At 52.3% G+C, this 23,028-nt stretch overlaps 1 protein-coding gene across 5 annotated transcripts in view; it reads right to left on the bottom strand.

Moving 5' to 3' along the window:
* FLNB (filamin B) overlaps positions 1–23,028 on the bottom strand; it is an 88,105-nt gene that overhangs the window by 59,001 nt on the left and 6,076 nt on the right. For all 5 annotated transcript variants that reach the window (XM_083795239.1, XM_083795241.1, XM_083795240.1 and 2 more), the window contains exons 3-4: positions 14,739–14,836; positions 12,803–13,193 (exon numbers count right to left, since the gene is read on the bottom strand). In XM_083795239.1, coding sequence (XP_083651365.1) covers positions 12,803–13,151 — 349 coding nt within the window. In that variant the 5' untranslated portion in view covers positions 13,152–13,193; positions 14,739–14,836. The remainder of the gene's footprint in view (positions 1–12,802; positions 13,194–14,738; positions 14,837–23,028) is intronic.

Genomic DNA, 23,028 nt, shown 5'->3' with positions numbered 1-23,028 from the left:
TCAGGAGCTGCTCACGCGTAACGGGCTCTGGCCGCTAACAGCGTTTCCGAGCCAGGCAGCGCCCAGAGGGACACCTCCTTTCCTCTCCGGAGGCTGGACCTGAAGCCTTCCAGCCGGGCACTCCGTACAACCCCTCCCAAGCGTTGCAAGCTCCCAGCCGTCTGCACAGCCTCCAGGGACAGCACTCTGCCACACACGAGCTGACTGCGCAGGGTGCAGCCAATTACCCAAACACCCACCAGCTGCAGGACCTAGCCGTTCACCTGCAGTCTCACATTGTCCGCATTTGCAAGCCAATTGTATTTTGCATTCCTAACACAACACAAAAATAAAGGACTGGCTTTAGGGGCAATTTTGCTAGAACCAGAACAGCTGCTCTACCTGGTTGCCCTCTGTGCCACCTCCTGACTTCGCACCCATCAGTAGCACTGAAGACAAGCTCAACTAGCAATAAGCCTTATGCCCCGAGACAGTCAAAACTCACATCCCACAGCAAGGAGCAGCACCTCAGAGTTTACGTATCATTACCATTTCTGCACGTGCGCACCGCAGGCCTGCTATTTAAGCAGCAGTCGGTTCCCAGGGATGAAGCCATGCCGTCCCAGCACAGATAACTGCACACAGATCCAGGCAGGCAAGTCCACTCTAGCCTGCACGAGACCCGTCTTTGCTTCTGGGACTCAGACGTTGGCACCTGTGGACCGTACCCCTTACAGTTACCCAGCAGACTACCAGGTATTTACACCTTGTTTGTTACCAATTCCTCAGTTTCACCATGAAAAGTGTTTAGTAGCATGCCTCACTGCTACCCCATCCAGAGGTATTTGCCCTGTTCCCATAAGGGACTGGCGTGCTCCTTGTTGTTTCAGTGCTCAGCATGAATCCATTTGCTTGCCCAGGCACCACATCAGGAGCCTCAGCTCTTTTTCTCACAGGTAGGGTATGAAATATTCTGCAGCTAGTTAAAGCCTATGTTTAAGTAATAAAGTTGGTTAATTAAAATATTTAAGTTTCCTCTGCCTTAGGCAGTATTTTCAACCAATAGGTGCAGCAGCTAGCGTTAGGCAGTTTATTTTTCTCCTTGCAATTAAAAATCTGTTAGGTGTACGTAGCTTCAGTTATTTATCTCTATCAGAAGAGGCATTTCTTTAGTTTTAAGCACTGAGCTCACAGCTATGCTGCAGTACCGCAGCGAAACGTGAAGTACATTTACAGAAGTAGGTTTCTGTGCCACTGACTCCAGGGAAATTCCCTGGCTGAGTCAGGGGCGCCGGGCAGAGCTTTACTCAGCAAACCCCGCACACCTCAGCTGTTCCCAGGGACCGAGCCGGCAACATCTTACTCATGGCTGCCGATCCTGGCATTGCAGCATCACCTGCCAAATTGGCGTTTTACCTGTTCGACAGCACCAAAGCATACAGCAGGCCCCAGTGCCGCTGCTGATCACAGCTTTATGTGAGCGCCTTGCAGAAAAGGTCCGTCCTGCAGGAGCTCACCAGGTCAGGCACTTCTGCCGACTCAGCAACCAGGAGCTCAAGAGCAGCCCAGAGGCAGCACACAGCAGGCACAGCTCAGCCTTCAGGACAGCCTCAGGGTGACCCAAGACCCAAGCTCGGGGCTCTGGTGTGCAGGCTGAGCCTGCTTCCACAGCAGAGCGAGACACCCCCAGGACCCTCACGGGGTAGCTCCAAACCTCCACCTTTCAAAAAGCTCTTCCTAGGCAAAATCCTGACTTTTGGAGGCCTATTATTTTTAAGTTCCTATCACCCCCACAGTGCAGTGACAGATCTGGAAGCCCCCAGCTGGTGGTAAGGCACGCCATGCCCCAGCTGTCCCCAGGGGGTGCTCAGCCAGGAGCCAACCACCCTTTGCCCAGGCTGGCAAATGTGACCCTAAGAGAGGACAGCACAACCGTCTTGCCTCATGGCATTATAGATACCACACATATATAGGTGGGAGCAGAGGGAGAAGTATTCTATTAAGTGAAAGTGCCACACGTTTTGGGAGCATGCAATACTTTATGCCACGTGTCGGGAAGAGTCTAGGAATATGCCCAATAACCTTTGTGATATGCTCCTCCTGTGCTGAGGTTCACAGCAAATGAAGATGCCGGGGGCCACAGGGTTAATTCTTTGGGACAAGGTCTCTGCAATATCCTTGCTCAGGAGTCCCATATGCTGCTGTCTCTATAACTGCAGATGTCTGCAAGTCGTTAGCTTGTTCACTAATGCTCACTGAGCAGCCACTAATCATCCGGCTGTGACAGCACCAAGGTCAGGGCTGTGCCGTCCAGCCTTTAAAGTGGCCGTGTGCTGAATGAAAAGCTTAAATTGGTGCTTTTTCACCTCCTATGCACGAGGGGAGAATCTGAACCACTAGAAGACAATCTCAGAATTTTCCAACTTTTTTTGTGTGTGAAAATAGAAACTTTAACTGGCTAGCTGAGAGCTGTACCTGCTTCTGCACAGCTCCATGGGGCACTAGGGCACATGGCAGCGCATGACCACAGCAATCCTCAACAACCTGATGCTGTAGTTCCTCAAGCAGACATCACCTTCTGCTTTTGGCAGCTGGGCTGAGCTGGCAATCCTTGCTCTTCCTCACTCCTAGGCTAGGTCAGGGAAATACAATCAGTACAGAAGTTGCTTTACCAGCACACTCTGCCAGCTGGGGTCTTCTGTGGTAGGACTTCCTTGACCACTCACATTTGTTGCAGCCATTCAGTTGTCTACTATGCACACCACATCCTCAGCTAAGAGGATCTAGTTCAGTTCAAACAGCACTAGACACCACAGGGATACGTAGTTACCACAAAGCTCACATTCACACAAACTGCTGGGAGTTTCCACACCCAGCACCATGCTAGCTCTCACTGTACACTTTTTTCTCACATACAGGCTTTGTTTTCAGTCTATGAAGAAAAGAAGATACTTCATTCTTTTGGACATGTCACAGGCATGGCCTCTCAGATGTACAGTTACTCCCGAACACTCATTTTGGTTTTTTTTTTTGGGCAGCACATCACTGTGAGTGCAGCACAGACCAGCCAAAGGAGCCCGTTAGGCCTAATAAAGTTTTGGTGGACAGCAAGATGCAGTGCAGGCAATTACCATCACCTAGCCTGAGTCCCCCAAGGAGCAGAAAGACACTTCCCCACCCACCCTAGACTATGAGTATTTGAGGAAGATTCACCATGACCTGTTTTGGCCATTCAGTATAGACTTCCAACCTAGCCCAGGCAGTTCGAGCTACTTCTGCACAGGGGGATCCCCACAAGGCAGTTTGTAAGAGGTCCTCACATGGTCAAAGTCAACAGGTCTATGGCTGGTAAGCTCTGTATGGTTATGGTAGCAGTCTGCACATCCACACTGGAAAGGGGAACCATTCATGGGTTGGGAGCATTATGATTTCATGGCTAGAGAAGATCCTACGGTGCCAGTCTAAAAGCTTCCACGCCTTTGTCCTCACATCCAACAGCTGCAGCATCGGGCACCCCCAAGGTTGGGCTGTGGCACTGAAGTTACATTTTTTTCCCCAGCAGTCACCAGCTTGTTTTTTTCTTTATAGCTGTATTTTCACCCCAAGCCTAAAAGAATTACTGAAAGAAATAATCCTCAGAGACAACCAAAGCTGTTTCCATTTGACTTTTAATTAGACCATTGATTTTGTTCAAGCAGTTACATAAGCTATCAGACATTTGCATGCAGCCACACTGTTAATCAACAGCCAGAACAGAGCTGAAACAATGTGATTAGCATCCCAGCCTTCCCACAGTCAGTAAGTTAGGTCTGCTCAGAAACCAACACTTCCCCCACAGAGGAATTTGATAACAAATTATGTCTGCGCAAGTGACAACCACTCACAGAGAACCACTGCAACTAATAGCTGCTGCAGCAAACAGCAGCTCTGCAAAAGCAGCCAGGTGTTGGAGCAGGCTCATCCAAGTCCACTCACAAATTAGTGGACTTAGTCCACTAATTAGTCCACTCACAAATGTTTAGCATTCAACAGCATTCCTGTTCTAGTCCGTGCATCAAAACTTGCTTTCCTGTGTTTGTGGAGCAACTCAGATTGATGCAAAGTTCACTCAATTTGGTGTTTTAGAGCAGGCTCAGGGATGCCAGGGCTACAGATTATTTGTGAGAGCAATGAGAAGAGTTACAGGGTCTTGCAAAGAAGGAAACCCCACGGAAATCCACTGTCTAGCTATGAAGTGAGGTAACACTTGGTATCTTGCACAGTCAAGATGACAGTTTGACACCAACGTTGTTTAGTAAGCTGCTGTTCCCCATTCTACGGCAGGGATCCGAAGTCAGATTAACCCAAGTTTTGGGTCTTGCACCACAGCGGACAAGGTATGTTTGTCACACTGCCCCTTAACAGGCAGGGAGATGCCCTCGGGCAGATGCAGGCCCAAGGCAGCACCACCATCTCGGGCACTTCTCTCCCACAGCCTGAACCCGGGGACCTCCTTCATGCAGCAGGAGCGAGCGCACGTGCCTTGCAATAAAAGGATGATTGCACAGAGGTGAAGGTCCGCTCCAAGATGTGCATGTCAGGGTTTTAGCCTTGAGACCTACACCAGCTCTGAGAACTGGTTTGCCAGTGGTTGGAAGTCCACCAAAACCATGCTGCATCTACTTACCACTGCAGGATTGTTGTGAGAAAAGGGCATGTAAAACAGTTAATTACACCAATTAAAGGAAGGATAGCTAGCACGTTAGTATCTAGCCAAAAGAGAGCACTATTTCCTCTTCTGTGTTTGAATAACCTTCAGATTCACATATCATGGATGTTTGCTCAGAGCGCAGGTCTGCTCCCCCAGCTCTGTGCATTGTGCCCAGGAGGAGACATTTCAAAGCTTGTTTACATGACAGAGTTCACGAGCTGCCACCTACAGCTCATTTCAGCCCACCAACCACGCCAGTGCCCTTTAATACAGTCTCAGAAACGCATACACATGGGTTTTGTCTCCTCGCAAGGGTGGCCGTAGACTAATCAAGACCAGCAGGCAGCCACGAGCGGCCCGGTCGGCCTGACATGGCCGCAGGCGAGGCCACAGCCACCCGGTGCACAGGCCGGCAGCAGCTGCCCTCCAGACCTCAGCACAGAAGGCCGGTGGGAACGGCGCAGCCAGGAGGCAGCAGGAAGGGTGGGCTCACAGCTTTCGGGTACTGCCCCGCAGCGGCACAAGCGCTGCCACCACACCCATGCTCACAGAAGACGGCCTCACGGATCCCACAGCCAGAGCTGGGAGCTGCTCGCGTGCACCTCAGCAGCGCCAGGACCGCATCTGAGGGCAGGCCTCGCCCAGCTCGGCCCTGACGGTCACAGGGACACATTGTGCAGGGCACCTTCAGCGTATTCCTGCACTGACTTCAGCTTGAGGGGCCACAAGCAGAGGCAGAGACAGCAGGCCACCACCCCTTCTCGCTTCCTCAGGGGCACTGAGGGCTAGGGCTGCTGTTCCGCTCTCATAACCGCTGTCTCCAGCGACCTGTACCACCCAGGAAGGGTTCTGGTTACAGAAGCTCTCAGTAAAAACAGCATTAAGTGTCGCAGCCGCCCCAAGGCTCCCACCACCCAGCATCGGCCGCTCTGGGGCTGCTCTCCTCCTCCCCGCCGAGCAGAGGCCCCTCACAGCAGGCAGGCTGGGTTCCAGCACAGAAGTCTGTCTGTCTGTCCATCCGTGCCCACCTGGCCCTCAGAGGCACCACCTCCTGGGAGATGTGCTGTTGCTGCCACGGAGCCCGGCGCAGCTCATGCTGGAGTAATTCAGTGCTCTGACAAAGAAATGCGTCATGCTTTGCTGAGTGCCCCGGAGCACGGCAGAAGGAGCGGCAGCCCATGATGTCACCGCAGCCCGCGGCCATTTTTATGCTATTGCTGGGTAACCCTGGCAGGGGAGCTCATGCAACCTGCTGTTGCTGTTAGGAACAGCTCATCCCTCCGCAAGAACAATCCCAGCCTGGATGTTCAAAGCTGCGCCAACAACCTGCAGACTGATCACCACAGCTTGCTGTATTTCAGAGCTCTTTTCTGTAGGTCAGTGAAATATCAGCCGAATTTACGCTTTAAAGTTAGAGCTCGCCTTCAGCATTGATTAGTTCCTCCCCATTAGACGAGCTGTCTGCTTCTGTAAGCTGCAGGGAACAGAAGAGGACCATCACCCAGACTCAGAGGAAACACCCCATTAACGATGAGGCTGCGCAGCTATGAATGATCGTTCTCCTCAAAGGGTTTGTTAGAGAACCGTGGCTGCTTTGTTCAAGGGCAGTACCAGCAGGAGGCCCAAACCACCCCAATCCATCACAGCCGCAGAGACCAGATTGTGCTGCTCCAGCCTCTGCCCACCCCCGGGCAGGAGAGTGTCTGGTGTTACTCACCACAAGGCAGCCCACGCTTCCCAGGAACTTGGGCAAGGCTGCAGATGGCTGTTTGAAGTGGCCTAGCTTGTTTTCCCTAACAAAAAAAAACACTCCAATTCTATTCCTGCAAGGGTCTTGAGTATTACAGATGGAACATGCTAGCAAAGTAGAAGGCATTGCATACATCTTACTACAGATGTTAAGCTTCCAACTGCTTACAGCAGAACAGCGCCTGCACCAGGAATTGCAATCCATTGAGCCCACTGCAGCAGATCCACTCCTTACTATGATGCACCAGATGCTACGCAGACACCCCCAAAAACTCAAGGTTAGTTGTAGAAGGGGACGGTAGGCTGAAGGAAGCTCACATAGGCAACATTAGAGTCCAGAGAAACATCTGGTTATGATGCAACAAACTCACTGCAAGGCTTTCAACTACAAGATCCTAGATTTACCTCTGACCTGTGATGTGGAAGAAAGTGTCCTTCCTATTAGATTACAGCGTACTGGCCTTTATTCAGGAGGAAGGTTAAGGGATAGGATTTTTTTTTTTTTTTGCCTGGTGGGGGATAAAAATCTGTACCAAGCAAAAGCAAGGCTCGGGGAACAAACCTCTCTCAAACTTCACTAAATTAGTCCAAACCAACAGGCAGAGCTTGCTCAGCCCATTCAGAAGATAACCTCAGACATCGGTTGACTCAACTTGAACCCAAGATTAAGTTCTTCAGAGGAACCAGTGCAGCTCACCCCACCCCACCCCACCCAGGCACCCGTTACAGGAAGGGCGGGTGAGCACCCACCGCTACCGCACTGACTGTGGCAATCGAGAAAAATATAACAGCAGCTAACGCAGACTTCACATCCTCAATACTTTCATAGCAACTGCTACTCATTTCCCCAAACATAAGATAAAAGGGCATGTATCTGTTCCCTGCTGTTAGCAGTTCAGCCTGCAACAAACCAAGCCTTGTGAGTAGTGCCACACTCACACAGTGAAAGCTGTAGGAAAGTTCTCAGATTTCCTTTTCGGGATGGGCAGTGCCTTTCCTTAGCCTTTTTTACATGGGTTTTGTTTTAGATTCTTCCCCCGACAGTTAACACTCAGCTACACAGCATTTCCTTCCTCCAGCACAGACATGCTTGGAACGTCTTTTTCTGTTTTGTTGCCAAGTCCAGGCGGATTGCAGCAACACATCCTCACCTACTTCTACCTGACATGCGTCTCCATCACTACCTTGGTGCACCTTGCCCAGAGGTGACAATCCCTCTTCAGGGAGAGCTGCTCTGGAACAGGGACCACAGCACTATCATGGTGCGCACACACCAAAAAGAAGGAAGAAAACCTCACAGCAGCCTAAAGGTTTCTCTACAGAAAGCCTGGCTACTTCATCCAGAGCCCAAGTCAGATGTGATGCTTTGCAAATGATAACTGCTGGGACAGGCTCTTCATGCACATTGGAACCAAGCTGTAACAGAGCCAAACCCTGCATCTCAGAGCTATGAATCCCCCTTTCATTACTGCAGCAGTTACAGGCCAGGTGCCCTGCCTGTGAGCTGCGTACCGCTTCGGGCAGTGCAGGATGACACGTCCACGCGCAGGTACACCCGATGCTGGTGGCAGAGAACCGGGCAAGCGCTGCAGCACAGCACAAGTCTGTTCACACCAGCGTCACCTGCAACAACCATTTTGCTCTGGCGCGCTTGCTTCGCATCTATTATTGGTCTGAACTTGGCACGCCCTTGTTCAGGTCCCACGCAGGCTGCACAAAGCCTTTTCCTGATGGGCAGAGAGAAAACAGAATTCCTCTAAAGTTTGAGGGAGTCAGAGATCATTGTTTTACTTCCCATTGCTTGCAGCAGACACCAAACAATACTGGGAATGCAAAAACCCGGCCACACACGAGGCTAACCACATTCTTAGATTACAGTTGTAGGCTAGGAAAATAGTTATCCTGCCCACTTTAGGTTTAAACATCCCCACGTAAGTCAAACAGGACACAGCATTACAATATGGAACAGTCAAGACTTCAGTCCTTCTTGAATGGCTTGTATAGTTTTCAGTGTCTTAAACAAAAAAGCTGTTTAGCACATTAGCCTAACTGGTCCCAAGTAATTTTACGAAAGAATTTGATCACTTTACAAGTTTCCTCTCAGATGTAAAAGAATGCAAGAACAGCCTACCTAAGCTACTTTAAACTGTAACTTGGAGCAAATGGCTCAGGCAAAACCACTTACTCTTTAGTCCAACAGTCAGATTATTGAAATGCCAGGTCCTGAGGAGACCCAACCACCCCTTAAAACACAAAGCACCTCCAGTCTCCAGTAGTGAGGCCCATTGTCAGTCTATCAAAAATAATTTTAGAGGGGAAGGATTAAGTGTCATGTTTCCAAGAAGCAGAAAGCTGCTTCCAAGAAACACTGGATATTTTCCAGAAAACAGCCTCCAGGGCAGTCACAGGTAAGTGGCAGACAAAATGCAAGTGTGTTTTGACTACCTCCTTATGATGTGTTAATAGCACCTGGAGTGAGACAGAGAGAGACCCTAAGTGTATACAGGCTGAAAATACATTTGCCTTCTTTGAGGTTTCAAGCACCTAGCTCTAGGCATTAGACGATAATACATTTATCTAGTTTAAGAAATCTAAGACTCTGTCACCCCATAGTGCATCAACAGCCTAGGGATAAAAAAAGAGCTGTCCCCCAACCATTTTCCTGGAATGACATTTCAAATGGGTACTCAAAGGACCCACAGGTTGAGACAACTCATCTTTACAGCATGCTGGAGGTCTGCACTACAGGGCACAGTGCACATCAAGTACTCAGCCCTTAGCCAAAAACCCACCTGAGACACAGGTTAGGATGGTCAGGCTGGGCCAGCAGATGTCCTTTCCAGAAGTTCTCCTGCAGCTGGGACATCAAGGCCACCAAGGTCCCCAGGAAGCAAGTACCAGCAGACTGTGATTACAACCCCATTCCCTCCTGGCATGGTTCAGCTCCCTCTAGGCACTGTAGTGGTGCTCAGGACAACCACAAAGACAAACCTTAAAAAAACCAACGCAAACTGCAGCTGACACCAGATCCCAGGGACACAGGAGCAGGCGGCAGCACTGCCACGCAGCCCCCGCTGCCTCTCCCCACCTTTTTACTCGTGTTACTGCTCAGCATCCTGCAGCTGGGAGGCAAGTCAGATCAGCTCACTTATCTGATGAAAGTGCAACCCAGCGAAGATAAACCACACGTTTTTCAGTTTGATCAATCTGAGTGCTGCACTCTAAGATTACCGTTTCACCAAACAAACAAGCCGGCTGCTCAGCACCCGTCTTGCTGCTGCCCGTGACACAGCACCGCAGGGCAAGCATTGGGTGCAAGCTACAGTACAGGCTTCAATCCATGGCCACAAACTGCCCGCCAGGCTTCAGACCATGAAGTCCTGATTCTAAGCTAAATCAGAGGACTCACTGCCTGATACCTGGTTTCTGGAGACAAGCTCAGTGCCAAACATAACCTCAATCCCCTCCCTGCAGTTTGCTGTGGCTTTTACCAAGGCACAATGTGGCTCCCATACAAAGTAATCTCTGGAGCCGATCAACTCCTTAGGCCCTTGTGCTCTGCATTCCTGGCGTCCTACTCTGCCTGTCACGCCGCACGCCACTCAGCACCCAGGAATCCGCAATTATCCTCAGTCTAGCAGGCAAAAAGAGCTAGACTTAACACTTGTTAACACTTCAGTAGCACAGCAGCCACCTCGCACTGAACAGAAGACTCCTTCCTGCCCAAGTCCCCTGCCCTAACTGCTTTTTCAGAGCTTTCAGTCCCACCTTTGCTGGCTGGCCCACAGCATGGACATGCTTTACATTTGTTCTTACAGTAGATCACACGGTCACAAACTTACTTGCACTGAAGTGAAGGAACCTCACACCCTGAGGAAAAGGCAGCTTGGAACTGCCCATGGACTCAGACCAATGGCTAGATAAGGCATAACAGCAGGAGAGGCTAACTCCTTCTCCCAGCTGGTACAAAAAAGGTTGTGGTCAAATATTACAGATTTGATTGATTTGATTTTTTGCATGTGGCTTTTTTTTTTTTTTGGACAACATCTGAATGCCAAAATCCTTCAGTACCAGGCTTCTAGAAGAATGGGCTGTAGGACAGCAGCAGTAGCTAAGCCTTCGTGCATAGCTTCTAAAGCATTCCTGGAAGTTAAATAATAACTGGAACAGGCACTGCATCCATTTAGCAGAGGTTTGATGGCATTATTAATGCTAGAAATCCAGCAGCCACAGCTGTCTGTTTTCCCAACCGATTTGGCTCAGAGCTGGCCCCAGGTCCCGAAGGCCAACCTAGCCCTCGTAGTTCTCTACCTAAGAGCCCTTACTCGGACATAGCTCTAGGCCTCCAAATGACCTCATGTTTGTTCAGCAGCACAAAAGAGACAAAGTCCTAAATTCTCCAGAACCTAAAGCCAAAGGGAGAAAAGCGCTAAGGGCAGGCAGTGTTTTACAGCCTTGGCTGTGCCTGCAGAAGGAGCAGTGTGGGCTTCAACCCATTTTGCTGAGCAGAATGCCACAAGGTTTATTTTGAATGTCTTTTTTGGAAGGCAAGTTCAGGATGTTTTTTCAGGAGTGGTTCAGTTTATCCAGGGCTGTACGTATAGTAGGACGCCTGTGCTACTGCTTGGCTTCTGCTCCAGTTGCACAGCACGAATGGGGCTGTAAACCCCTCCATGGAGAGGCACTAGCAGCCACAGACACCTCATTCTCCAAAACTTCAACAAGCTGTTACTGTAAGAGGCAATACAACACAAGTAATCTCCAGAACAGTTAAACATGTCTTCAGTAGCTATAGCCACTCTGCAGCTAAATCTTATCTTGTAAGAGTGCTGTGCTGCTGCAGCAGTGTTTCTAGAAAGGAAATCGCTCAAAGCCAGGCCTGACCAGACTAACCTTGATCTCCCAAACCCGTATCCGTCGGGAAGCCTCACAGCACAATAGGAAGGCAGCTGGAGCAGCTAAGTTTTCCTAGGTCAAACAATACAATAAGAGGGAAGCGCTCGCCTGGCCGTTAACGAGCTACTCCAGTGGCTGAGCAGAAAGGTGAGTTCAACCATCAGCAGCATTGAGAGCTGGCAAGAGAAAGCTCAGCAGAGAAGCCAGGCAGCTGCAAGTCAAACCCTTTTGTGTGAAGGGAATGCAGCTCTAAGTAAATAATTAGCACCAGCTCTGCTCCCAGCTGCGAGCACATTAGCTGTTCTCCCCTCCAAGGGGGGCCAGACATTTGGGACCCAAGAATCCTCATTTTGTCCACGTTAGCAATGAGAAACCACAGGGCACCCACCCACTCCACCGAGCACGTTTCTAGGGAGGGCTTCTGCAGCAACTCTTACCAAGTCTCTCCCACACCAGGAAAGTTCTTATTTTATTGCTGTTGTAGCTAATGCCTCTGAAGGGAAACAGCTTTCACCTTGGCGGAGAGTTTTAGACAGCCGAGCAGAGCTGAACTCACCCAAATTCAGCTGTGTAATTCATTGAGGCCAGAGTCATCAGGAGACAGTAATTAGAGTTATCTGGCAAAGAGCTAGAAGAAGCATTCACATTCTTTCCCAGAGATCTCTCAGGCATTCAAATTACGGCTTTACAGATTGTGCTGTGGCCACACCTGAGCAATCCCCAAAACGGTCACCACAGGCATTCCTGAGGGATCAGCTGCCATTTGCCCTGCATACCAGCCGCTGCAGCTTCCCGAGCGGGCTGCCAGCTACCCAGCAGTCGCACCCTCTGCTGCGGGACGGACAGCGAAGCCTAGCGCCAGCCAGGGCGAGCATCAGCTCCAACCCCGATCTCCAGGCGTTAGCAGAGCTCCTTGGGCATTTTCCACCGCGAGCTACCGCAGCACGAGGATTAAGGAGAAAGTGCAGCCCTGCTCAAAAGCAGGATGTAAGCTGCAATTGCACTCTGATAAGCATGCACGCTAGCCTGAGCACTGGCATCATCTACTGGGCTCTAGCATGTAAGAAGAGTCCTCTTACGCTCCTCTATCACCTATGGTAGTGCCTTTGGGGGGTGCAGGCTGGGGCCAGCAGCATCCCAGCTGGATCTGCTGCCTGGGCTGACGAGGGACATCTGGGGAAAATGCTGCACAGAGAGAGAACGTGCTGCAGCTTTCCTCGGGAAGGCAAGCTACTTGGAAGCACAGCCAATGATACAGGAGAGGCATCGGGGAGGATAACACCATAGTGCTGACAGGCAGCTGGGGGACACAGCAGTGGCACAGGACCACGCACACAGCTCGGGAGCAGCACCCCGCTCTGCCCGGCGAGGGGACCCCACAGCTATGCAACACCCAGGGGTGACACCCCAGCCCGGGGAGCAAAGGTTCTGCACGTTAAGCCTTAAAAAAAAAAAAAACATACAAGAAGGCAGTGGGGGGGCACTCACCGATGGAGACCAGCTTGATGCTCTCCCGCTCCAGGAACTCGAGGGCGACGGAGACGTTCTCCAGCTGCATCTGGCGGAAGGTGGGCCGCTGGTGGTACTTGCGGTACATGCGCTTCTGGCTGAGCACCTCGAGCAGCGCGATGAGGCGCAGCCCATCGCTCAGGTCGTGCTGCAGGTTGCCGATGCGCTTGTTGACGCAGCGCAGGTGCTCGTTGCACCAGCGGGTGAAGGTGTTCTGCTGGATCCGCTTCCAGGGCGCGTCCTCCGCCAGGTCCTTCTCGGTGGCCGGCATCTCGCCGTCGGGCTCGGCCGCTCTGCGCCCGCCCTGGCCCCGCGCCTGCGTGCTCATGGCGGGCCCCGCTCCGCCTCCGCCCCGCCCGGCCGCGCCCGCCTGAGGGGAGGGGAGGGAAAGCGGTGGAGGAGGGAGGGAGGGAAGGAGCGCGGCCTCGCGGTTGTCCCGCTCCTCCTGCAGCCGCCTCAGCCCGGCTCTGCCCGGGCCCCCGCGCCGCCGCCCGGCCTTTATCCGCGGCAGCGGGGCCCGCCCTCGGCCGCATCAGCCGCCCGCGCCCCGCCGGGCTCGGCCGGGCCGGCCCCCGGGCCGTGTGGGGCCGTGTGGGGCCGCTGCGGGGCCCGGGGCCGGTGTGGGGCCGGGGGCGGCCCCCGGGGCACCGGTGTGGGGTCGGGGGTTACAGGCCCCATAGCGCTAACGTGTGGGCGGGGGGCTGCCCCCACGGCACCCACACAGAGCCAGGGGTGCGGCCCCTATTGCACTGCTGCGTGCCCGGGGTGCAGCCCCCTGGCACTAATACACATATTTGGGGTGCAGCCCCCCTGGCGCTAATGAACGTATCCGGGAGTACAGCCCTCCTGGCGCTAATACACATACCTGGGGATACAGCCCCCCTGGCAGTAATACACATACCTGGGGATACAGCCCCCCTGGCAGTAATACATATATCTGGGGGTGCAGCCCCTATAGTACTAATGAACATGTCTGTGGGTACAGCCCCTATAGCACTAATACATGTATCTGGAGGTGCAGCCCCTATAGCACCAATGCACATATCTGAGGGCACAGCCCCCCTGGCACTAATACACATACCTGGGGGTACAGCTCCTGTAGCACTAATACACATCTCAGGGGGTAAAGCCCCTATAGCACTAATACACATCTCGGGATACAGCCCCTATAGCACTAATGTGCATACCTGTGTGTGTATCCCCCCTGGCACAGGTGCACAGCCCCCGTGGCACCCGGGCACGAACAGAGCTGAGGCCAGCAGTGCAGCCACCAGTGCAGCCCCTGTATGCGCACAGCCGCAGCAGCGCGGCACCCCAAAGATAGCACGGCCGGCTGGGGGTACAGGCAGCTGTGGGTGGGTGAGCCCAGGCTGGGGCCTGCCCGGTATGGAGCTGTGCGGCAGAGGCCGGCAGAGCCTGGTCTCTTTGGGCAGGGAGGGGTTGGGTTGTCTGTAAAACGCTGCAGCCACCGGGCGCCGCCGTGCAAAGTACAGCGCGGAGCAGCGGAGGCTGTGGGCTTGCACAAGATGCAGCACGCTGCTGGGGAATAGCACCCACCGTGCTGACAGACGCTATCTTATCAACTGCTTAAACAAAAAACAAACTTCAAAAAGCGAGCAAGTCAGGCTTGAATTCTCGGGGGTTTCTCTCTTTTTTTTTTCACTTTTGTGACTGATTTCCTGGCGAGCCACTCCCTGCCGACATACAAGGCTGAGACTTGCCGCTGACTCATTTGATGACAGCAAAAAGTCAACAGAACTATCCCATCTGCAGTTGCTACATGCTGACTTGGTAGGGGTTGCTGAGAGTCTCATGACACTTAACTGGTCAACAAAAGCCGCAGGGAGGTGCCTTTGCCCGTCCCTGCCCCGAGGGACGCCTGAGCCCACCCGCGGGCCACATCCCGCGCACTTACCTACGGCCTTGGCTCTGCTCCTGGAGCTGCCCCGCTGATTCCAAGTGTCCGCGGGTGTCTATTTACACCAAGGCCGTCACACCAAAAGATGTGAGAGTCTGTCAGAGGAAGCACATCCATTAAAACACAATCAATAAAGTCTAATTTAATTAAATGACCACAGCCACTCTCCACTAAAATTAGAATACAGATGTCCAATGATTTTATCCCAGTTTTATTCTAATGCCTTTACTGAACTGGGGCATTGCAGTTTCTCTCCTGCTCCTTCCTCCAGACTCTTAAGTTTTATTTAATAAACTTGTTCACAGGAAAATAGGAAAGAAGCAAAGATGAAGGTGAGGTAAAGTGGGAGCCGTGCCCAAATTTCCGTCCCTCCCCAGCCAGCAGGCAGCATCGCCTCCTGTTTTACAGTTATCTCAGAAATCAGAGATCAGATTTAATGTACCGAAATGATGAGGTGTGTCTCATGGCACAGCAGCCATTGCCCTTTCCTCAAATTATTGACCGAGCAACAAAGAATTTGAATAAAAAACGCTTATGGAGTGTCAGGCTCCAGCTGAAGGACTTTATTTACAGAGCAGAAACAGCAGCAGGTCCCGGGGGAGACCTTGGAAGCTCCCTGCCATGGGCACAAACTGGTCCAGCCCAGGAGAAAGTTGGCTGGGAACAAGGAGCTGAGCCTTTTTCCAAGGGCTCCTCTCCCATCACCCTATACTTCATCTCTTAATAGATGCTAATTGCTTATTGACTTTGGCCTGGGTTGGGGCTACTTAGCAACCATGCCACATCCGGATTAGCTGATTGCTTATAACATTTTAATTTCAGTTCCTTCCCACTCCCGCACCTAGTAATGCACACTCTTTAACAACACTTTGTGCCCAGGCACGCTGCAATTTGGAGCTTCAGCCTTTTTTTTTCCTGTAACAAAAGAAGCAAATAAAAATTAAACACGAAAAAGGTAGAAACAGTATCAGGACCTTAACTGTTAACTTAAGCTTAAAGTTTTCAGTGGAACTCGTCTTCTCCATAGAGCCATCAGAGAAAGTTCTCATCCCACAGATTATTGTGCAATGAATGGCACACTCAGCACACACAAGGACGGCGGTTTCTCTGAGTGGTTTCGCACCGCTCCATCATCCACGCGTCCCACCAGCAGCTTCAAGGCATGCGCTCGGATGTGAAGCTGTAACCCCAGGCTCACCCCACCGGCATCGGGGAGAGGCAGAGCCCACAGCTGGGGCCAACTGTGCTGCTGCCCCCAGCCACTGACCCCAGGACCCGCAGGACAGAGCCTGTGTCCTACAGCTCGCGTGCGAACGGCTCCAGTGCTCCAGCTTTCGCACGAGCGGAAGAGAAATAAAAGCAGCCGGACAGCAGCCTAAGAGGGAAAAACTCCCAGAGAAGTGGCCACCAGTGGTGCACATCCTGTGGCCATCCAGCACCCATGGGGGAGCAGCACCAGGTCGCAGCAGCCGGCCGTGACCACCAAAGGCAGTGGCATGGTCGGGGCTGCTGCTGCTGGGGACGGCAGCGGGGCGGCGGGTGCTGGTGCTCTGGGTGCAGTATCGCACTCCAGCCCCTCTCCTCTGTGCATCGCAGGGATTTTAAACAGAATCTGGCCTTCTGCATCCCGATTGCTTTCACAATTTTGGGAACAAAGACTGCTTTATGGGAAGAGAATGAAAAGAAAGCAAAATAATTTCTGCTCTGAGGACCAGATCCTGTTTCCTTCCTTCCTTCCTTCCCGTTCACAGATGGTGCCTAAGCCGTGGTCCGAGCGAGGTTTCTGGCTGCTGGGCACGTGCACCCCCTCGCCTGCTCCTTTGTGATCGGGGCAGGAGGGCACCGTGTCCGGGAACTGTCCGGCCGTGGCTGTGGCCACTGCGTGGTGCAGCTCCCCCGGCACCAACACCCGGTCCTCTGCAGCCCGTGCAAGAGATCCCCCGTGTGCTCCGCAGCCGGGCTGTTCTTGGGGTCACGTCTGACCTGAAAAACTGGCTTGACTTTGAAATGAAGTTGGAAGACATTTTGGAACACAAGTGAACACATTTCCTGTACTTCATTATAGATGAACTAATGTGTGCCTTGCATACCTTATACTTACAGGGATGATGTTTGTGTGGACATACGTACACATGCAGGGAGAGGGAAGGCGATTTCAACACTACACACTGTGGCAAATACTTTTTTCTTCTAATCTGTCCAGTTTGACAAGGAACTTTCCAACCCAGCTTTGCTCACTAGACACAGATATACGGAAGGAAGAATAGAGTCATTGCTTTTTCAGTTCTCTTTAAGTGGTTTCAAAAAAAAGCAGCATTGATTTTTTTCCAGTGTTTTATAAATACTCTTCCTCCCTCTTTATGATAATTTGCAAGGATGGGCTTAAAAAGACCCTGTTTATTCTGCACCAGAGGTCTTCCACTGTTCCACATTCACTGTTTTATCACGGAACTGCTCGGGATAGTTTGCATTTGAAAATGCAGTGCTGACAAATGGGATGAATTGTAACGGCATTTGGTTCCTTTACGTTTTGCAAAAAGACGCTGACGACTGTCCCAAAGGAGAATATGGCAGCAGGCTGTGCGAACCCACAAGGAATTGCTTTGTGGGCAGGAATAAAAAAAATCAGGAACATAGGTTACACTTGAGGAGTAAATAAAAGTTGGCCAGCCTTTACAAGACTGCTGCTGCTGCTGCTCCTGCTGGAATCAGGGATAATCCTTAATGGAAATTAAACCCCAGCACAGATTATTGATCGGACAGGTCAGGGCCCTGGATGTGTGCTGTGTGACCCCACGGTGCACACTTGCCATTAGATTTTGGAGCATCCCAGTGCGGGGGGGGACAGCAGCTCTGACTGCTGGCTGTTGCGTTCAGGAAAGGTCTGTCTAAACCTCCCTTGCAAAAGCAGAAGGGTGTGGGGAGCAGTGGCAAGGCTGGCACTGACGTCCATGGCCAGGCAGCGCATGACGGGTGACTAACGGGGTCTGAGTCTGCTCCAGAGGAGCCAAGAGCATCACGGCCCCGTGACAATGTGTTCCTGCACTCCTCTGAACCAGGGACCCCCCATTTGGGGCACTGTGCGTGTCCTCTGCTTTACGCGACATTCAGCAATGGCTTGCTTTTATCACAGTGGACAAGGACCAGAATTAACCTCAAGTGGTAATCCAGGGTTGGCACAGCTCGGTAAGAGCAGGCAGCAGCGGGCTGAGCATTCAGGGCTGAGTCTTTGCAGGTGGAGGGGATCTCTCCACTGGCAGATCACATTCCTGTTAGCCCCTGTGCAAGCAGAGGCTGCATCTTGTAAAGACTTTGGTGATGCTGCTAATACACGAGGAGGGCTGACTTTTTTCCCACACTGCAACTAACCCCACACAAATGGCTTTGAAGATGCACTGCAGCCCAGCAGAAAAGTGTTGGGAAAAGCCAGCAAGATGCCTCCATCCCTTCCAAAGGCTTCTGTCAAACCCGCTGTGCTGGGAGGGTTTGTGCCCCAGGGCTGCCCAAGTTTGGGAGTTGTCAAGGCAACCGCTTGGAAAAAGAACTGGGCCATGGGCTATAGCACCCGGGTAGCTTTAGAAATTTATCAGGAGATTTTAAATATTCATAAGTTTTTGGCATGTAATGGCCTTACCCAAACACAGGACAGCATTGTGCACTGCAACAAAAGCCATGTGCAACAAATGCCGTAAAATAAACGACCACACGATCAAAACACTGCACAGATGTTAATCCTCGCAGTGCTGTGGGGAGACTCCTCCACCAACCCAGCCTTCACCCAGTAATTTCAGTGAAGCTGAGGCTCAGGGCAGCTAAAGCTTTGGCTCCTCGTGAGCCACAAACACCGTAATCCTATGGGATTTCGGTGGCAGCTGCCACTCACCAGCGTGGCCAAGTGACCGAGCACAGCATCGCCACGCAGCCAGCGGCACTCGCCCCGGCTCGGCTGTCACATCCCGGTCCCAGCCTCGCACCAAGGCTTCCCAAGCATACCACACATTTTCTTCTCCCCTTACACTATTTGCTGAGTTTTAAAAGACAATAGAAGTGTTTCTCCTCTATTGATGAAGTAGTCATTAAGCCTCTCCTTTCGCTACCCTGATCTCTACCAAGCGAAGCAAAACCCAGACAAGTCGGTCAAGTCAAAGCATGAATTCAATGGATTGCGTCATGGGCTGTGTTCTCATTATTCAGCAGCTATATGGAAGGCAAAGAAGTTCTGCATTATACAAATATCAGCTAGGACATCTGATACAACTTGTTCTCACTTTTTCCAGCTTCTTTTTCCTCCTCCCTTTGTTATCCAGGATTGTGAAGACAGCAATGTGAGAGCACGCAGCAGTGGTTCAATCCAAATCTGACAGAGGGACGTCTTTAGGCAGAGAGATCTCTAGAAACATACTGAAAAATACAAGACTTAGTCCTGGAATTTGTATCGAAATTCATCATTTGAATGTCTACTTAGGCAACAGTTGCTTGCAGTAGCAGTTACGTCTGGGGCATTTTTTTCATCTCCCTGTGTCTGGAAGAACATGATTTTTCTTCTGTACGTAGAGGTCTCACTGCATTATGTATGTATCCAGAAGCTGGAAACGGTGCCAAAAGCAGCCATCCATCTGGCAAACACGGTGCCTTGCCAGAACTTACACTGCTGCTGCCTGCTGGATCCCGGGGAGGCTCGCAGCTGGGGTTCAAAGCTCTGCTTTTGACACAGGCTGTGAATGGCCCAAGAGCAAGCCTGCTTGTGCCTATTGCAAGCCCGTGGCAGCTGAGATCAGGGACACAACCGAACTGGGACCCATCGGGTACGTGCTGGGACAGAAAGGACAGGGGATTCCCCAGGAGCGTGTCTCATTCAGGAATTCACCTCCCTTCTTCATCTGAAACCCCCTCACTGCCTGTTCCTATGGCAATGCTGCAAAGATCATCAAACTTTCGAGGCTCTTAAGAGCAGAGGAAGGCGTGCAGGGGAACTGCCATCTGGGGAAGGATGTTTAATTTTACTTCCAACCCCTGCATATGGCTTCAAGTGAGAAGTATATGCTCTGAGCCGCAGATAGGCATCTCTGTTTGCAGAACCTCCCTAAAAGTTCTGCAGTGCCAGAGGAGGATGCCCAGCAGCACTGACGTCCCCACGGCCGCCGCTCCCAGCAGAAGCCCCACCGCACAGCGGGGCCTGAGCGAAACGCAGCTCTCCCAAATCAACGTGACTCGACATAGCAAACGCTAAGTCAAAAAACGATTTGAAATAGCAACTCATTTTTAAAATAGCTCAGGATCTGATTTCATGACCTAAGAAGTCAGATGCTGTGGCAGAAACACAATGCTCCAGTGTGCGTCTAATCGCGGCTTCCTGCCCGTATCAGATAGCTGCAGGCGCTGTGCTCGTTTGGCACTTCTTGTGGTTCCCTCCAGCTCTACCTACTGCTCGTATTTGCCTTCAGAGTGGCTGCGGCTCTCCCCCTGAGCTGGTCCACCCTTTTTTCTCAGAGTTTGAGCTCCTTTTCCTGTGCTTTTACTCCGTGAGTCAGAGTTTTCAAGAGCGACGGTGTAGAACCAGAATAAAACTGCTCACCTCCGCCAGCCCCTGCGGCCCGCACAAACTCCCAGGTGTTCCCCAGTTACTCCCCAGGAGCTGTTTTAACCTGGATGGAGAAGAACAGCTGTATTTGGCCAAGCTCCCCCTCGGGACAGCTGGATGAAGCATAGGAAGGAACGCTTTCCAGGGGAACAGCGTATATTTTTTAAACAAACCGAAGGCCTTCTGTGTGACATAAACAGAGCTGTTGATTTCTGTGCAGCCAAAGGGGGGGTCGTTCGGCGATCCTGGCGCTCGCCCCAGGACGCAGTGGCCGCGTGGATGAGCGGTGGTGCAGAGCGTGAGCAGAGCCACACGCGTCCTGGTGAACTCAGGGGAAAGGCACGACGCAGCGCAGCGCTCGTATCCATCGTCTCCGCTGTGTTGCTCTCTTGAGGGTAAATAATCGACCAAAAAAATACTTTAAATGGTTTTTCTTTCTGCAAAAGGCTGACGTCACTAAACATTTCTCACAAAAAAAATATTCCCAGACTGAAACCTTGCACAAGAAGCCTACTGGCTGATTTGGAAAGCTGCTTTATGAGCCCCAAGGCCGATAAGCCTTGGCTGGAGCGCAGGGACACAAAGGCAGGGCATTGTTCTGCTGCTCAGCCCACTAGGTGCTGGCAGCCTGGTCTCGATCCAGCCAAGCAATTAGAGTATTTGACTTCCTATATAAATGCTTGGATGCATATGCATGTGAGGCCATATACCTGGGGGCATTTCTCTGCTCGAATGGGAGCAAATCTTTTAAACGGGATCCCCGTGTGGCAGCCGGCCTCAAGCCACTGCTCCTCCGTGCAGTTGGTGTTATCACCTGCAGCACAGCAATGTCCCGTGGCTCAGCCCTGCCCTGCAATACTCTGCAAGAGGAGGACAACTGCAGGGTAAAACCCTGCAATTCCCGTGGCCCTGCTGAAAAATTGGGGATAATGGTGCTTCCTGGCTTTTGCAAAGCAGCTCCAAGAGCACCAGCTTAAAACGAGGCGATAAAAGGTATGCCCCTGGGAGAAGAGGGCATAGAAAAGTGCTCCTGGTGGAGTCAGCAGGGAAGCCAGGCAGCTGTGCCTCTCACCGTGCGTGTGCCCGGCAGAGCTGAAACAGGAGATGGGATCAAGGATAAGCCCGGTAACACGCTGTCGGATTGAAAAGGACCAAAAGTAAAAATAGATCCCTTTCAGTCAAACAACAGCGTATTTCGAAGGGCAATTCAGCCTTGCTGGAGTAATGGGCACGGCACTTCACGGCAGACACCTGGTACAGTGCTCCCAGCTAGGAACATTGCCTTCATAAATCATACGCTCTGTTAAAACACCAACAGAGCAGCTGGCAATACAGCGGGGGGAAAGGAGCCCTACTGGTCATCTGGAGGGAGCACGAACAAAATACAATGGGGCTGGGGCTTTGCTCGAGAGCCTTTTTTGAGGGTGGTCCCCGTGCCCTGGTGCTGGATGCCGCATTGCTGCAATGGTGCTGCTGGAAAGCGGAGAGGGAAGAGTGAAACGTGGAGCCAGCAGCCTCAGGTAAGTGGCTTCAGCTTTCTGCCACGGGGATAATGCTTGGTGGCCACCAGGCACCTCCAATGGCCCTTGTTGGTTTTCGTTCTCCCTGAGGCTCGAGGCCAGAGGCTATTCTGGTTACCAGCACCCCTGGTTTGCAACAGCCGCCAGCAGGGCAAAGCGTAGCCACCAGCAGCTCCCTCCTCCTTCATTCTGCACAGAAATGGTCTTCTGGGCCTACCTCCTTATTGTTGAACTTTGCACATAAAACATTTCTTCAGTCCTTTTGGTCCTTTCGTCCTTCGCTGCCTGGCAAGCTCCCGATACAACCGTGCCTTCCTCCCACTCCCCCGCCAGCCTTGGTGACGGCATGCCCAGGCACATGCAAACCGAGGGCGGCACTGGCCCGCTGCGTCTCCTGCAGTCCTCACAGCAGCAGCGAGTTTTCCTTCGCCGAAGCAAAATCCTCTCTCTGGCTCCTCGACAGCAGCGAGCTTCCCGGAGGCAGGATGGGGGCATAACGAAATGGCTGCAAACTGGTGAAGTGCAGCAGCAGCCCAGCCTCACCGACGGTGTCCGGGGCTGGAAGCCTGTGGGCAGAGGGCACTTTCCCTTCTGGGAGAATCCCAGCCCCTTTGACAACACTTCGAGACACAAATCAGCATGAAATGCATTCATCTGCCAGCCCAGGAGGCCGGAGGGATACAGCCCCACTCCCGGGTGCGTGTCCCCAGCGCGGTGGCTTCGCGGTGGGGCTGTGTGCTGGGAGGGAAGGGGCGAGCTGCGAGGGCAGCCCTGCTGCCAGCCCCACGCCCCAGGAGGCACAAACCCCAAATGCAAACATTTTACAATGCTGCCATCTACTGCCACCAGCCTGGCCGGCCCCACGGGCTGTGCCCGGGGCCACGGACACCCTGCGGGCACCGCTGGGCCCATACGAGGCTTGCACCTAACTTTTCCTTACGGCTGCTCCTTGCAAGCAGCCAGGTCTGGTGCTCTGAGCATGGGACAAGCCCCAGAGAAACTAGCCAGCGGTTCGGTTCGATGAAAAGCCCCGCAGCGGGGAAATCTCTAAGCCCGAGGCAGGCGAGCAGCTCGCCTGCTCTCCCCACGCCTCGAGAAAGGCAGCGGTTCGGTGGGAGGCAGGGAAGGGGATGTGCTGCCCCTGCCGCAGCCTGGGAATATCTCCTAATGCCGCAGGAATGCGGTT

Source organism: Anser anser (genome assembly GCF_964211835.1).
Source record: "Anser anser genome assembly, chromosome: 12".
NCBI classification, from domain to species: domain Eukaryota; kingdom Metazoa; phylum Chordata; class Aves; order Anseriformes; family Anatidae; genus Anser; species Anser anser.
This window is presented reverse-complemented; position numbering and strand designations above follow the sequence as displayed.